The following is an 18,045-nucleotide window of genomic DNA, read 5'->3' on the forward strand; positions in this document are numbered from 1 at the left end:
ACTTCTACCGGAAGTCATTTGCTATATTAATTTGCTATGCTAAAAATAGCCTAAACATTTTTCAAATGCATGGGAGTGTGTTTGAGTCAGTGTATTTGAGTATTTTCCAATACTTTCTAAGTGTATTTTAAAACACATTCCAATATTCAACTACTACCCGAGACTGTTGCCAAGGTACTCTTTTTTTTATTTTTTTTATTTTATTTAACCAGGCAAGTCAGTTAAGAACATATTCTTATTTTCAATGACGGCCTGGGAACAGTAGGTTAACTGCCTGTTCAGGGGCAGAACGACAGATTTGTACCTTGTCAGCTCGGGGGTTTGAACTGCAACCTTCCAGTTACTAGTCCAATGCTCTAACCACTAGGCTACGCTGCCGCCCTATTGTCTGAAAAAAAAGTCCTTTCAACATACCTGAGAGGACCACAGAGTTGACTTGGCAGATTTCACAATCTATGCATAAGTAATTCATTTCATTTCATTACATTACATTACATTTAAGTCATTTAGCAGACGCTCTTATCCAGAGCGACACATGGTTGACGATTCAGTGCTTTAAACTCATTCAGAAAACCCAGCAAAACCTTACAGTGCAGTGAGCATATCCTCACACTGCACAAAGTCCCCACACTGAAAGGCTCTTGACACAACAACAAAAACATTCAACGCAAAGCAAAGATACCATTACTGTTACAGGGGGACAAAGTAAAACAGTAGAACAGTTGTGCTCCGATGGTGTAAGTAGAGGGGAAAAATGTGTTTAAACCGTCCAACAAACCTTTAGCCGTGCCCAGTGCAGTTACACCCTCCCAAGGAGAGGAAGGGCACTTAGTGTTAAAGAAATGAACAATAAAACAACCATCACACTGGTGGCTGGGGTGGGAGGTTAATTGTGACCGAGCTTCCTTGATTTGTTCAGGAATAATAGGATTGGAGCCAGACAAGTATAGGGCTGGGGTTGGGCGGTGTGAGGTCAGTGACGTTGTCAACCCTGGGTCTCAACTGTTTCCTGTCAGCCTGGCCTGGGTGGTACTGACAGAGGGAGGGAGAAAGGAGTCGGTTCAGTCTAAACTGGGTTCTGGAGTTCCTTGCTTCAGGATTAAGCTGAAAGGTAGGCTATGATACTTCTATTAGTGTATTATTACATTATAAAGTAGTCTGTCTGTCTGTCTGTCTGTCTGTCTGTCTGTCTGTCTGTCTGTCTGTCTGTCTGTCTGTCTGTCTGTCTGTCTGTCTGTCTGTCTGTCTGTCTGTCTGTCTGTCTGTCTGTCTGTCTGTCTGTCTGTCTGTCTGTCTGTCTGTCTGTCTGTCTGTCTGTCTGTCTGTCTGTCTGTCTGTCTGTCTGTCTGTCTGTCTGTCTGTCTGTCTGTTTCTCTCTCTCTCTTTCTCTCTCTCTCTCTCTCTCTCTCTCTCTCTCTCTCTCTCTCTCTCTCTCTCTCTCTCTCTCTCTCTCTCTCTCTCTCTCTCTCTCTCTCTCTCGCTCTCTCTCTCTCTCCCTCTCACACACCTCTCTCTCTCTCTCCCTCTCTCTCTCTCTCTCTCTCTCTCTCTCTCTCTCTCTCTCTCTCTCTCTCTCTCTCTCTCTCTCTCTCTCTCTCTCTCTCTCTCTCTCTCTCTCTCTCTCTTTAAAGTGAATATTTATTTCTCATAGCTATGTAGCTGACGTTACTGTGAGCTGCGTCCAAGACCCAAATCGGTGTGTCACTGGGAAAATCTTTTCCTCTCTCCTCCTCTGAAGGCCAGCCTCTCTGTGCCGTCTGTCAGCCTGGTGTGTCTAGAGCAGTCACAGGGTCCGAACAGAGCAGTGGAAGGCACCGGAGCCCCATCTACTCCTCTTTCTCTCACTCACATTACTCCCTCTTTTTCTCTCTCTTCCTTTCTCCCCCCTTTACCTCCCAGTCTTACAGTAGACTTCCCCTGTACACTCCTGCCCAGAGGAAAGAACAGGGGGATACGGTTTCCACAACAATGGAAATTCAATCAGGAAATGGAGAGGAGTTGGAGGTGGTGAGTGGCGAGTCAATAGTGACCCCGGGGTCCGTTTCCTCCTCGCCATATCTCTCTGGCCCTCAGGCAGACGGCACGGACCACCAAGTACTCCGGGAGGACCTCCAGGCTGCCAAGACCATTGAGAGATTTGACATCCCTCTGAGTAGCTTGAAGAGGATGTTTGAGAAGCCCCCAGGAGCAACAAACACCGTAAGCAAACTTCTTTGTTTATTATGAGGTACAGCTTTATGTGAATTGAATGTTTTAGCCAAAAAGTGCCCGAACTTATTGTGGCCCAAAGTGCTCTGTGCATGGACTGTTTGGGAGGGGACCAACTGATGGGCAATCATGTGCTACATTTACTGTGAGAAACTGAATAAATCTTTAATGGAAAGTTCAAAAAGTAAGTTGAGTGAAGTAGGTTCATTGCAGATTTTGTCACAGTTGTAATGTATCCGTCTCTAGTGTCTGAACGACGGTGAGCAGAGTATCCGTGTAGATAGAGGGAGGTCCGGTGACCAATGGCGTCACACTTTTAAAAAAAACATCAGCTCTGTTGCTCGTTTTTGTGTTCTTGTTGTGTCTCTCACTTAATTCCATAAATGCGTCTATTCTAGTTTCAGGGTGGCTATGTGGGATCCTCTGAAAGATGTCCGTGTGATCACTGACCAATAGAAAACCCCTGGTGCAGCACCTGGTTGCATTATTTTGGCCCCTCTTTTTATTGCATCTGGTTTTTACACAGTTAGAAAATGCTCTGTTTAGGAAGATTGATGGTTTAAATGTCAAGATAGAACAAGATGACCAGGGATAGAAAGCATGTTTCAAAGAGCAGTGGATACTACGGTCTAGGGGTTAGGAGTATTGTTACAAAGAGCAGTGGATACTACGGTCTAGGGGTTAGGAGTATTGTTACAAAGAGCAGTGGTTACTACGGTCTAGGGGTTAGGAGTATTGTTACAAAGAGCAGTGGTTACTACGGTCTAGGGGTTAGGAGTATTGTTACAAAGAGCAGTGGTTACTACGGTCTAGGGGTTAGGAGTATTGTTACAAAGAGCAGTGGTTACTACGGTCTAGGGGTTAGGAGTATTGTTACAAAGAGCAGTGGTTACTACGGTCTAGGGGTTAGGAGTATTGTTACAAAGAGCAGTGGATACTACGGTCTAGGGGTTAGGAGTATTGTTACAAAGAGCAGTGGTTACTACGGTCTAGGGGTTAGGAGTATTGTTACAAAGAGCAGTGGTTACTACGGTCTAGGGGTTAGGAGTATTGTTACAAAGAGCAGTGGTTACTACGGTCTAGGGGTTAGGAGTATTGTTACAAAGAGCAGTGGTTACTACGGTCTAGGGGTTAGGAGTATTGTTACAAAGAGCAGTGGATACTACGGTCTAGGGGTTAGGAGTATTGTTTCAAAGAGCAGTGGTTACTACGGTCTAGGGGTTAGGAGTATTGTTTCAAAGAGCAGTGGATACTACGGTCTAGGGGTTAGGAGTATTGTTACAAAGAGCAGTGGATACTACGGTCTAGGGGTTAGGAGTATTGTTTCAAAGAGCAGTGGTTACTACGGTCTAGGGGTTAGGAGTATTGTTACAAAGAGCAGTGGATACTACGGTCTAGGGGTTAGGAGTATTGTTACAAAGAGCAGTGGATACTACGGTCTAGGGGTTAGGAGTATTGTTACAAAGAGCAGTGGATACTACGGTGTAGGGGTTAGGAGTATTGTTACAAAGAGCAGATGATACTACGGTCTAGGGGTTAGGAGTATTGTTACAAAGAGCAGTGGATACTACGGTCTAGGGGTTAGGAGTATTGTTACAAAGAGCAGTGGTTACTACGGTGTAGGGGTTAGGAGTATTGTTACAAAGAGCAGATGATACTACGGTCTAGGGGTTAGGAGTATTGTTACAAAGAGCAGTGGATACTACGGTCTAGGGGTTAGGAGTATTGTTACAAAGAGCAGAGGATACTACGGTCTAGGGGTTAGGAGTATTGTTACAAAGAGCAGTGGATACTATGGTCTAGGGGTTAGGAGTATTGTTACAAAGAGCAGTGGATACTACGGTCTAGGGGTTAGGAGTATTGTTACAAAGAGCAGAGGATACTACGGTCTAGGGGTTAGGAGTATTGTTACAAAGAGCAGTGGATACTACGGTCTAGGGGTTAGGAGTATTGTTACAAAGAGCAGTGGATACTACGTTCTAGGGTTTAGGAGTAATGTCACAAAGAGCAGTGGATATCAGTGCACAGTCTAGGGTTTAGGAGTACTGTTACAAAGAGCAGTGGATATCGGTGCACAGTCTAGGGTTTAGGAGATTTGTTACAAAGAGCTGTGGATATCAGTGCACAGTCTAGGGGTTTAGGAGATTTGTTACAAAGAGCTGTGGATATCAGTGCACAGTCTGGGGTTTAGGAGATTTGTTACAAAGAGCTGTGGATATCAGTGCACAGTCTAGGGGTTTAGGAGATTTGTTACAAAGAGCTGTGGATATCAGTGCACAGTCTAGGGGTTTAGGAGATTTGTTACAAAGAGCTGTGGATATCAGTGCACAGTCTAGGGGTTTAGGAGATTTGTTACAAAGAGCTGTGGATATCAGTGCACAGTCTAGGGGTTTAGGAGATTTGTTACAAAGAGCTGTGGATATCAGTGCACAGTCTAGGGTTTAGGAGATTTGTTACAAAGAGCTGTGGATATCAATGCACAGTCTAGGGGTTTAGGAGATTTGTTACAAAGAGCTGTGGATATCAGTGCACAGTCTAGGGGTTTAGGAGATTTGTTACAAAGAGCTGTGGATATCAGTGCACAGTCTAGGGGTTTAGGAGATTTGTTACAAAGAGCTGTGGATATCAGTGCACAGTCTAGGGGTTTAGGAGATTTGTTACAAAGAGCTGTGGATATCAGTGCACAGTCTAGGGGTTTAGGAGATTTGTTACAAAGAGCTGTGGATATCAGTGCACAGTCTAGGGGTTTAGGAGATTTGTTACAAAGAGCTGTGGATATCAGTGCACAGTCTAGGGGTTTAGGAGATTTGTTACAAAGAGCTGTGGATATCAGTGCACAGTCTAGGGGTTTAGGAGATTTGTTACAAAGAGCTGTGGATATCAGTGCACAGTCTAGGGTTTAGGAGATTTGTTACAAAGAGCTGTGGATATCAGTGCACAGTCTAGGGGTTTAGGAGATTTGTTACAAAGAGCTGTGGATATCAGTGCACAGTCTAGGGGTTTAGGAGATTTGTTACAAAGAGCTGTGGATATCAGTGCACAGTCTAGGGGTTTAGGAGATTTGTTACAACGACATGAACAGGAATGACGATGCTCTGATACTTGGAGCGTCTTCTCTCTAGACAAATAGTGTTTTAAAAAATATACCGAAAAGCCAGAGAAATATGATTCAGTCTTTGGCAAAGGGTTTACCCAACGTTTTTTTTGACTCTGGTACAAGTGCTTACGTCAATTTTTTTCTCTCGCTGAAGTCGAAGTGCGATTGTTTCACTGCCTGGTTTTCCATCACCTTACAGCTGGCTGCTCTCAGAGGAAAATCTAAGACACTTGGAAGCAAAGTGGGTCATTTTTGGGGAAAGCATCCCACTGCCAAGTGTCTACCGTGGAGTAACGAATGGTCCATCTGACCTAGTTATTCTCTTCGTTGCTTTTAACACCGTCATGATGTCCAACCATATTCTTCCCAAATCTGGCCATGACGTGCTCATAATGCTAAAGATCCACCGCAGATTCTATAGGTTTAATCCCAACTAGAATAGTATCATCATATCCTTAGTGAATCTATAAGGTGCCAGCAAAAAGGAAAGAAATGAGTGAACTCTCCCCATTAGCTGCACCGAGAAATCTGTATTGATCTCTAGTCCATCCTCCTGTCTATGGCATTTGGCGTAAACACACAGCTGATGTTTCTCAGCCCCCAGCCATGTTATTACTGTCCTCTTGAGAGTTGTAAACGGAACGCAATCATGCTGTAAACAAAGGGCATGGCCATGTCTCAGTGTCAACCACCTGAAGGGCAGCTTTAGTTATTTATAAACTCGATCAATACACCGACGGAGTTTATTGGTTTATTCGGATCCCCTTTAGCTTTTGCCGAAGCAGCAGCTACTCTTCCTGGAGACCACACAAAACACAAAAACATGACCAGTAAGAAAGCACTGATACACTGATAGACAAGAAGAGTCACACAGATGGAGAATACAACGACATACAAGCAATACAACGAAAGAGTAATGTGTGCGTAGGTTGTGTGTGTTAGAGTGTGTGTGTGTGCGTAGGTTGTGTGTGTTAGAGTGTGTGTGTGTGCGTAGGTCGTGTGTGTTAGAGTGTGTGTGTGTGCGTAGGTTGTGTGTGTTAGAGTGTGTGTGTGCACGTGTCCTTATTTTGCCACGGGACGTTGTTTTTTCCACCTTTTTTAAGGTCATTTTTGCTGTTCGCTTGAGTAATTGACGATGGAAGGGAGTTCCGTGCGATCATGGCTCTGTATAATACTGTGTTGCCGTGAATTCATTTTGGACTTGAGGGAATGTGAAGAGACCCCTGGTGGCATGTCTTGTGAGGTATGTATGGCTGTCTGTGCTGAATGTTGTTGGATTATGAGAGACAATTGAGCTTATTTTTTTTATTTTTTACCATATACAATGCTTTTAGTTTTATATGTATTTAAGACCAGTGTGTTATCAATCTACTGACTAACTTCTTACTTACCAATTCAGTGAGCTCACTGGCTTTGATTGCTTAGTTGTGGGAATCATAGTAGCTTTGACTAGTCCATAACTAGGTTCTAGATTTGTTCCTGACCATATGGCCTTAACTGGGTCCCAAAGTTGTTCATAATTAGCTCATGGTCAGGGAAAACTCCGAGCCCTACTCATAAGAAACATACAGTAGTCCCAGCTCTGTAGGTTTTAGAGGTCTCGAGGCGGCAGCACAGCTGCAGTATGGTGTCTCTCTAGCCTGCCGACTGTGGGCTGAAACCTGCTGGTGGCACATGCTCTCTGTGCAGTGCAGTGCCATGCACAGACGACGGGGCTTATTCCACACTGTGTTATTTAAGGCCTATTCCTGGGGTTTTATGGTTAAGCTGTATTTTAAAAATAACCCTGTAATTGGTATGTCGGCTGTGGCTGACAGCGCGGGAGTGGAGGGCCTTTAGGTACTGCCAGCCTGCCTCAGATTGGATGGGAGCGCAGGCAGAGTGGAGACGTGGATCTATAGAGAACTGGATCATGCCTGTCGTAGTCAGAGTTCTGGACTGGGTCCTGCTGTCTGTCTGTCTTCTTATGTGGATCTGTGGGTTCTGGTGTTGTTTCAGATCACAAAGAGGAAGGTGAAGTCAGCTAAACTGATTAAAGGCCAGCTGAGAAGCTTCAGTCTTAGTAGTTTTAACCACAAGAGCAGAAGGGTAAAAAACTAAATAATTGTTGTTTTTCTGAGGAGGTTATTTTTTTGTGAGGGTTTATATCTTTAATGTTCTTTAATTAATAAGTGTAAGCGACCTCACTGACAAGATTACATTATGAAAGAGAGCGTGAGAGAGAGAGAGAGAGAGAGAGAGAGAGAGAGAGAGAGAGAGAGCGTGAGAGAGAGAGAGAGAGAGAGAGAGAGAGAGAGAGAGAGAGAGAGAGAGAGAGAGAGAGAGAGAGCGTGAGAGAGAGAGAGAGAGAGAGAGAGAGAGAGAGAGAGAGAGAGAGAGAGAGAGAGAGAGAGAGAGAGAGAGAGAGAGAGAGAGAGAGAGCGAGAGAGAGAGAGAGACAGAGAGAGAGAGAGAGAGAGAGAGAGAGAGAGAGAGAGAGAGAGAGAGAGAGAGAGAGAGAGAGAGAGAGAGAGAGAGAGAGAGAGAGAGAGAGAGAGAGAGAGAGAGAGAGAGAGAGAGAGAGAGAGAGAGAGAGAGAGAGAGAGAGAGAGAGAGAGAGAGAGAGAGAGAGAGAGAGCATGAGAGAGAGAGAGAGAGAGAGAGAGAGAGAGAGAGAGAGAGAGAGAGAGAGAGAGAGAGAGAGAGAGAGAGAGAGAGAGAGAGAGAGAGAGAGAGAGAGAGAGAGAGAGAGAGAGAGAGAGAGAGAGAGAGAGAGAGAGAGAGAGAGAGAGAGAGAGAGAGAGAGAGAGAGAGAGAGAGAGAGAGAGAGAGAGAGAGAGAGAGAGAGAGAGAGAGAGAGAGAGAGAGAGAGAGAGAGAGAGAGAGAGAGAGAGAGAGAGAGAGAGAGAGAGAGAGAGAGAGAGAGAGAGAGAGAGAGAGAGAGAGACAGAGAGAGAGAGAGAGAGAGAGAGAGAGAGAGAGAGAGAGAGGAAATGAGAGGAGATGAGGTGGGAAGGAAGAGAAGGTTGTGTTTAGGGAGAGGAGAATGACTAAAGATGTGAAAGGAAATGTGAGAGGTTTCTCAGATGACTGTACTGTAGTTTGCTGCGACCACAACACTGAACCACTGATGCCAAAGGTCCAAAAGATGCAATCTTTCACAGACATTCTTTGGCTCAGAATAACTGGCCATGTCTCAAATACACAGTAAAAACTTCATCTGGTACTGAGTGAAATGTAATATTTTAGGAAAAGTTAAGCCTTGTTAAGTATATTTAGACTAGTGTGGCGAGACAGAGTGGAACTAAGCCATAATAAACCAAACACATCCTGATAAGAACAGAGTTTGGCTATTCCCCAATGGACCTTGTCCTACTGAGATGATGTAGGTTAGGCTAAGAGGCTAACTTTCATTTCCCCTTTGTGTCATTTAGCAGATGCTCTTACCCAGAGCAACTTACAAGAGCAATTAGGGTTAAGTGCCTTGCTCAAGGGCACATTGACAGATTTTTCACTCAGTCAGCTCGAGGATTTGAACCAGCAACTTTTCGGGTTACTGGCCCAATGCTCTTAACCGCATAGGCTACCTGCCGCCCCCAATCCCCATACAATGGTGGTTAATCTACTGTACCGTTGTGATATACTAACACTGAACTGCTTTCTATAGGGATCCAATATGATGACTCTCAATCCTTCTTCTATTGCATCATTCAAGTCAAGGACAGAGGGAATAAAGCCTTACTTTTACTCGACGACGACGCCCATTTGGGAAATACAACCTTCATTTTGCGCGACCAAAATGTGTACAGAAACCGATCTTTCTGTCATTATGTTGAATCTTAATTAGTGTGAGAACACGGATACCTCTCACTGTCTAATTCTTCCTTTGACTCATACATAACCTGACCCTTCTGTTTCACGTTTGATTCTTAGTGAATGTTAATCCGATTGGCCGTTTCCTTTCACTTTCCTCTGCAGAGGATTCCATTCTCGTTTGCTTTTTGTTCCCCCAAATCAGATGAATTCTGTCCCCTTTTGGGGCAAGGTGACCTGAGAAACAATAAAGCAGAATGTTAATAATTGATTAGTATTATATTAATATTGGATTAGTACCCCTTTAGAACACTTCATTAATAAAGGAGACCTTGAATGAAGCACAATCATCTGACTGTTCATTTGTCTCTGTTTCACTCTGGTTTCTAATAACATTCTCAGCCACACAGTATTCGCAGGCAACGGGAAGGTCACCTTCTTCTCTCTGACTTAGTCGTCTAACAAAAGCCTGTGTCAGTTCGACACAGGGCCAGTGTTCACAGATCACAGAAAGGAAAGGTTTGCAGCTCACTATAAAACATGACTCTGTCTCTTGCCTTATCTGTAGGGTTGCGATGCATATTTAATAAAGCGTCAGCTTTAGTGGGATATTTTATTATTTATACAGTGGAATGCCTGGGATGTCATTGAGAGGTTAGACATAACAATGGAGGATGGATCATTGCCGGGTGGTCTTATAAGTAGCGCCATAACTTCACTGATTCCACTGTAGAGAAGGACAGGTTATGCTTCCATTATCCACAGATGTGGAGTGATGCAATAGTTTGTGTTCAGAGCGAAGAGCTCCTTTTTTGCTCGAGTGGACTAGCTGACTAGCCGACCCCCTTCTGCTTATGTTTACGTGGTCTGTCTGACCCTGGTTGTGTAACACTCATGTGCACACCCGCACACACACATGCACACACTTACATACACACGGGTTCCCTGTACTGGTTGTGAGTGACATAAGATGTCGTTACCAGTCCCAACCAGAGGGGGGCAAACAAATGTCTGGGAGACACACCAATTAGTCATGCATCAGCTTAATCATCATGCTATCCTAATGAGATGACCTCAGGGATTGACATGTGAATATATATATATATATATATATACAGTGCCAGTCAAAAGTTTTGACATACCTACTCCTTCAAGGGTTTTTCTTTGTTTTTACTATTTTCTACATTGTAGAATAATAGTGAAGACATCAAAACTATTAAAAAATACATATGGAATCATGTAGTAACCAAAAAAGTGTTAAACAAATCAAAATATTTATATTTATATTTGAGATTCTTCAAAGTAGCCACTGTTTGCCTTGATGACAGCTTTGCACACTCTTGGCATTCTCTGAACCAGCTTCATGGGGTAGTCACCTGGAATGCACTTCAACTAACAGGTCTGCCTTGTTAAAAGTGAATTTGTGGAATTTCTTTCCTTCTTAATGCGTATGAGCCAATCAGTTGTGTTGTGACAAGGTAAGGATGGTATACAAAATATAGCCCTATTTGGTAAAAGACCAAGTCCATATTATGGCAAGAACAGCTCAAATAAGTAAAGAGAAACGACAGTCCATCATTATTTTAAAACCTGAAGGTCAGTCAATCCGGAACATTTAGGTAACTTTTAAAGTTGCTTCAAGTGCAGTCGCAAAAAAAATCAAGCGCTATGATGAAACTGTCTCTCATGAGGGCCGCCACAGGAAAGGACGACCCAGATTTACCTCTGCTGCAGAGGATCAGTTCATTAGAGTTACCAGCCTCAGAAATTGCAGCCCAAATAAATGCTTCACAAAGTTCAAGTAACTGACACATCTACACATCAACTGTTTAGAGGAGACTGGGTGAATCAGACCTTCATGGTCAAATTGCTGCAAAGAAACCACTACTAAAGGACACCAATAATACGAAGAGACTTGCTTGGGTCAAAAAACATGAGCAATGGACATTAGACCGGTGGAAATTGGTCCTTTGGTCTGATGAGTGCAAATTTGAGATTTTTGGTTCCAACCACCGTGTCTTTGTGAGATGCAGAGTAGGTGACGGGATGATCTCCAGCAGGGGCGGCAAGTAGCCTAGTGGTTAGCGCATTGGGCCAGTAACCGAAAGGTTGCTGGATTGAATCCCTGAGCTGACAGTGACTGCCAGGGTAAAAATCTGTCGTTCTGCCCCTGAACAAGGCAGTTAACCCACTGTTCCCCAGTAGGCAGTCATTGTAAATAAGAATTAGTTCTTAACTGACTGGTCTAGTTAAATAAAATACAAATCTCTGCATGTGGTTCCCACTGTGAAGCCTGGAGGAGGAGGTGTGATGGGGTGGTTTGCTGGTGACACTGTCAGTGATTTATTTAGAATTCAAGGCACACTTAACCAGCATGGCTACCACAACATTCTGCAGTGAAACGCCATCCCATCACTTGTTTTTCAACAGGACAATGACCCAACACACCTCCAGGCTGTGTAAGGATAATTTGTATTATTGACTGTACTCTTGTTTATTCCATGTGTAACTCTGTGTTGTTGTTTGTGTCACACTGCTTTGCTTTATCTTGGCCAGGTCGCAGTTGTAAATGACAACTTGTTCTCAACTAGCCTACCTGGTTAAATAAAGGTGAAATAAAAATGTCAATAAAATAAAAATGGCTATTTGACCAAGAAGGAGAGTGATGGAGTGCTGCATCAGATGACCTGGCCTCCACAATCAGCCGGCCTCAACCCAATTGAGATGGTTTGGGATGAGTTGGACCGCAGAGTGAGAGAAAAGCAGCCAACAAGTGCTCAGCATGTGTGGGAACTCCTTCAAGACTGTTGGACAAGCATTCCAGGTGAAGCTGGTTGAGAAAATACCAAGAGTGTGTAAAAGCTGGCATCACTGCGAAGGGTCGCTACTATTTTGGTTACAACATGATTCCAGATGTGTTATTTCATAGTTTGATGTCTTCACTATTATTCTACAATGTAGAAAAAAAGTACAAATAAATAAAAACCCTTGAATGAGTAGGTGTCCAAACCTTTGACTGGTACTGTATATATGTATTCACAAGTCATATACACATTTAATGTGAATATAGAGACATCTCCATATTGCCTCTTCTTAATAATTAGTGCTGTTGTAATGTGTTGTTTTAATGCACATCATAGAGGAGCAATATCGTTTTCATTATCGTCTGATATTTAGATTTGAATTAAACATGACATTTGTTATAGATGAGAAACAATAGCGCTCAACGCTAAAGTCTTTATAAATGTCATAGCTGTCTAATCAAATCAAAGTTTATAGGTCACGTACTGTACAGAGTTTAGCAAATGTTATAGCGGGTTCAGCAAGAGGCTTGTGTTACTAGCGCCTAACAGCGCAGCAAAAATGTCAAATAATAATAAAAAAAACAGAAATCACGAATGTCAGAACGAATCCAGTTAACAACCCAGATAACACTGGAATCCAAATGCAATCTAAAGCCATCCTTAAAAGTTGCATACCTAAACGAGTAGGTCTATAATGAAGAAATAGAACCAAAGTCATACAGCATGTATCACTCCACAGAGATAGGATCCATGTCACCACAGCATGTATCACTCCACAGAGATAGGAGCCATGTCACCACAGCATGTATCACTCCACAGAGAGAGGATCCATGTCACCACAGCATGTATCACTCCACAGAGAGAGGAGCCATGTCACCACAGCATGTATCACTCCACAGAGAGAGGATCCATGTCACCACAGCATGTATCACTCCACAGAGAGAGGATCCATGTCACCACAGCATGTATCACTCCACAGAGAGAGGATCCATGTCACCACAGCATGTATAACTCCACAGAGAGAGGATCCATGTCACCACAGCATGTATCACTCCACAGAGAGAGGATCCATGTCACCACAGCATGTATCACTCCACAGAGAGAGGATCCATGTCACCACAGCATGTATCACTCCACAGAGATAGGATCCATGTCACCACAGCATGTATCACTCCACAGAGATAGGATCCATGTCGCCACAGCATGTATCACTCCACAGAGAGAGGATCCATGTCACCACAGCATGTATCACTCCACAGAGAGAGGATCCATGTCACCACAGCATGTATCACTCCACAGAGAGAGGATCCATGTCACCACAGCATGTATCACTCCACAGAGATAGGATCCATGTCACCACAGCATGTATCACTCCACAGAGATAGGATCCATGTCGCCACAGCATGTATCACTCCACAGAGATAGGATCCATGTCACCACAGCATGTATCACTCCACAGAGAGAGGATCCATGTCACCACAGCATGTATCACTCCACAGAGATAGGATCCATGTCACCACAGCATGTATCACTCCACAGAGATAGGATCCATGTCACCACAGCATGTATCACTCCACAGAGATGTCACCACACCATGGCATAGAGATTGAATCTATGTCACCACACCATGGCACAGAGAGAGAATCTATGTCAACTCACCATGGCACAGAGATAGGATCCATGTCACCACAGCATGGCACTAAGATAGGTTCTTTGTCACCACACCATTGCACAGAGATAGAATCTATGTCACCACAGCATGGCACAGAGAGAGAATCTATGTCACCACACCATGGAACAGAGATAGAATCTATGTCACCACAGCATGGCACAGAGAGAGAATCTATGTCACCACACCATGGAACAGAGATAGAATCTATGTCACTACACCATGGCAAAGAGATGGAATCTATGTCACTACACCATGGAACAGAGATAGAATCTATGTCACCACACCATGGAACAGAGATAGAATCTATGTCACTACACCATGGCACAGAGATAGAATCTATGTCACCACAGCATGGAACAGAGATAGAATCTATGTCACTACACCATGGAACAGAGATAGAATCTATGTCACCACACCATGGCACAGAGATATAATCTATGTCACCACACCATGGCACAGAGATATAATCTATGTCACCACAGCATGGAACAGAGATAGAATCTATGTCACCACACCATGGCACAGAGAGAGAATCTATGTCACTACACCATGGCACGTTCTGTGTCATTGTCCTGTTATTTCACCAGGGAGTTAATCTCGAGTAGTTTGTTTTTGGAGGTTCTAGGGGGCTTCAGAGATAGATAGCCCACTCCCCATCTTCACTTCACCACTTCAAGGGACACCCAGTCTCTAAATATACAGCCCACTGTGACTTATGAAGCTTGATGTTATGGGTGGCTTTAAACGTGACATGTCCTGAAGGCCAGCTGGACATGTAAATGTGAGGCGTCTGCACACATTCATATGGTGGCACGTGCGGTTGGGAATGTACATGGGAGCTTGGGTTGATTTTCACAGCTTGAGTAGCTACCGTACCTCTGTACTGTTGGATGTACAGAGGTATTTATTTCATTTAACCAGGCAAGTCAGTTAAGAACAAATTGTTATATACAATGACGGCCCAAACCCGGACGACACTGGGCCAATTGTGCGCCGCCCAAGTGACTCCCAATCATGGTGATACAGCCTGGAATCGAACCAGGGTCTGTAGTAACGCCTCTAGCACTGAGATGCTGTGCCTTAGACCGCTGCGCTACTCTGGAGCATGATTGTCCTTTCATTTCTATGGAGGCCTTGAACATGATGCAATGTGTCCCATATGCAGGATCTTCAGCTAAGTAACTTGACACTTGACGCAACATCATATGTATGGGTGCGTGTTATATTGAGCATCCAGCATCCAGTCAGTCCAATTTGTAAGTCACTCTGGATAAGAGCGTCTGCTAAATGACTTAAATGTAAATGTAAATATTTAGGGGTTAGTCAATTGTAATTGGCTGCCCCGGTTGACAGGAAGTGGTATTTGGCAAACAGGTTTGAGAGCTTCTTTTAAAGCTCCAAATGGTTAATGTTATGTTGACATTGAGGCTACAGTTGACTCACACTCACATCAAAACCCATTCATTCTGACCCATTCTTCCAGCCCTCTCTTGTCCAGCCCAGCCCGGCCCAAAGTGGCTCAACGGCTCACTCGTAAGATTCCATTAGGTCTAAGAGACCCTTCCACCTCATCTCAGTTTCACTGATTCAAATCATTTAATGGAGTCACGGCTGTATGAGTTCAACCACACGGCCCAATGACAAAGGAGTGGGTCTCTGAACACTAGACATTCCAATTATTACCAGCACTTATCTGTTGTACAGTTAAACCAATGGCCAGGCCACGTCATCACCTGGCTTTTCATTTCAATTGACTTGACCTAAAACAGGTTCTATTCTAGATACTCTACGGGTAGGGAGTTTGATTAGGGGGGGGGGGGGGGGGTCCCTTTCTAAAGCATTCATCTTGTACTTATCTGTTATGTGCATATAATGAGCATTCCTTTCCTATTGTTTACCAATCATCTTCCTTATCTTCATGACCCATCTTCACCACCAGCATGATTCTGTGTTTCAGGGCCCTTTTCTTTTTTTCCAGCGGTATTATGATGACACCCAGAATGGCACTGGAGCGTGCATGCTAACGGATTACCACCCGACCCACAGGGCTTACAGTTTAATCATTTATGTAGATATTGCTCTGAGACAAAGACAGCACTGTAATTCATAACGTCCCCTCACACAGACCTGGCTGCTACTGTGATGGTTGCCATGGTGAAATAGATTAAATGTTTGGTTTTTTTTCAAACCTGTTAAAGCTTTATTTATAACTTACTGGATGACGAACGGTATTCGGAGTGACGGCTTAATCATTAACAGCAACACTGTTGGTCAAACTGAGCACACACTCGCAGCTAGTTTATTTTGCTTCCACCTGTCTATTTCCATGTAAACAAAGATAGACTTGGCCTATATCCCCAGAACATTGTATCAGCATTGATGAACAAGGGGCCCCCTGATTATGTCCAAAGTTACTGTCTGGACATGGAGAAGGTTCTGGATATCCCGGTTTAGATCTGTCACTCGTACGTATAAATAGCGTCGGGATGGAGTTGGTGTTTGGCAGCGCTCAGCAAACATTAAGAGGCAGAGGAGCCTGATAAAAGGGAGTGAAACATGATTTGCATTCATTACGCATAGGCCCAGTGGGATGAGACCGAGAGAATGGCCTAGTCAGAGAGAGAGAGAGAGAGTGAACGAGAGAGAATGAGAGAGAGAGAGAGACACATTGGAAAGAATTAACAAAAAAAAACAGAGCAAACCAGAATGCTATTTGGTCCTTAACAGAGAGTACACAGTAGCAGAATGCCTGACCACTGTTACTGACCCAAACGTAAGGAAAGCGTTTGAATATGTACAGACTCAGTGAGCATAGCCTTGCTATTGAGAAAGGTCGCCGTAGGCAGACCTGGCTCTCAAGAGAAGACAGCCTATGTGCACACTGCCCACAAAATTAGGTGAGACCTGAGCTGCACTTCCTAAACTGCCCAATGTATGATATTAGAGACATATTTTCCTCAGATTACACAGATACACAATGAATTAGAAAACAAACCCGAGTTTGTTAAACTCCCATATCTATTGGGTGAAATACCAGTGTGCCATCACAGCAGCAAAATTTGTGCCTGTTGCCATAAGAAAAGGGTAACCTGTCACGCCCTGACCTTAGATATCTCTGTTTTTCTATATATTTTGGTTAGGTCAGGGTGTGACTAGGGTGGGTACTCTAGTTTTTGTATGTCTATGTTGGCCTCATATGGTTCCAATCAGAGACAGCTGTTTATCATTATCTCTGATTGGGGATCATATTTAGGTAGGTTTCCTCATTTGTGTTGTGGGATCTTGTCTATGTTTAGTTGCCTGTCTGCACTATTCATATAGCTTCACGTTTCGTTCATTGGTTTTGTTGTTTTTGTTAAGTGGTTCATTCATTAAAAGAGAATGTACGCATACCACGCTGCGCCTTGGTCCGATCCTTATGACGAACATGACAGAAGATCCCGCCACAAATAGACCAAACAGCATGGCGAGGAGGCCTGGACTTGGGAGGAGATCCTGGATGGAAAAGGACCCTGGACGCAGGCCAGGGAGTATCGCCATCCGAAGGAGGAGATAGAGGCAGCAAGAGAGGAACGGCGTCGATACGAGGAGTTAAACACATTTTTGGGGGGCGGCACATGGAGCAGTCGGCGGAGCCGAGGAGTAAACCAGAGCCAGTCTGGGAGAAGAAGGAGTACTCAGAGGAGAGAGAAATGGGGGAGTTGTTGAGTTGGTGGAAGACGCACGGATTTGGAACGTGTTGTCATGTTGGTGCCACCTGAGTCAGCTCCCCGTACTCATCCTGAATCGTGTGTTAAAGTTCCGGAGCAATTGATGCCGGCTATACACACCAGGTCTCCATTGTTCCTTCACAACCCAATGCGTCCTGTGCCAACACCTCGCAATCTCCCTCAAGAGCGCTTTCCCAGTCAGGTGTGTCCTGTTCCTGCTCCTCGCAATCTCCATCAAGTGCGTGTCCACAGTCCAGTGCGTCCTGTGCCTCTTCCCGCACTCACCCTGAGGTGCGTGTCATCAGCCCGGTGCCACCTGTACTGGTCCCACGCATCAGGTCTCCAGTGCGCCTTCATAGCCAAGTGAGTCCTGTGGTAGCTTCCCGCACTTGCCGGGCTGGAGTGAGCATCCAGTCAGGAAGGGTTGTGCCAGCTCTGCGCTCTAGACCTCCAGTGCGCCTCCATAGTCCAGTACGTCCTGTGCCTTTTCCCCGCACTCGCCTTGAGGTGCGTGTCATCAGCCCAGTACCACATGTACCGGTCCCACGCATCAGGTCTCCAGTGCGCATCCACAGTCCAGTATGTCCTGTGCCTCCTCCCCGTACTCGCCCGAGGTGCGTGTCACCAGCCTGGTACCACCATTGCCGGCACCACGCATCAGGCCTCCAGTGTGCCTCCACAGTCTAGAGCTTCCGGCAACAGTTCCCAGTTCAGAGCTTCCGGCAACAGTTCCCAGTCCAGAACTTCTGGCGACGGTCCCCA

General features: G+C 44.5%; 1 protein-coding gene across 4 annotated transcripts in view; it reads left to right on the forward strand.

Moving 5' to 3' along the window:
- The first annotated feature begins 772 nt into the window (after positions 1–772).
- The window catches only part of xirp2a (xin actin binding repeat containing 2a), a 70,423-nt gene continuing 53,150 nt past the window's right edge, over positions 773–18,045 (forward strand). The window contains exons 1-2 of one of the 4 annotated variants that reach the window (XM_046324440.1): positions 773–1,111; positions 1,900–2,199. In XM_046324440.1, the coding sequence (XP_046180396.1) occupies positions 1,969–2,199 (231 nt within the window). In that variant the 5' untranslated portion in view covers positions 773–1,111; positions 1,900–1,968. Of the gene's footprint in view, positions 1,112–1,625; positions 2,200–6,013; positions 6,549–18,045 lie in introns of those variants that run through there. The other 3 variants (XM_046324439.1, XM_046324441.1, XM_046324443.1) reach the window with 3 other exon arrangements.

This window comes from Oncorhynchus gorbuscha, linkage group LG23 (genome assembly GCF_021184085.1).
Source record: "Oncorhynchus gorbuscha isolate QuinsamMale2020 ecotype Even-year linkage group LG23, OgorEven_v1.0, whole genome shotgun sequence".
Lineage (NCBI taxonomy): Eukaryota > Metazoa > Chordata > Actinopteri > Salmoniformes > Salmonidae > Oncorhynchus > Oncorhynchus gorbuscha.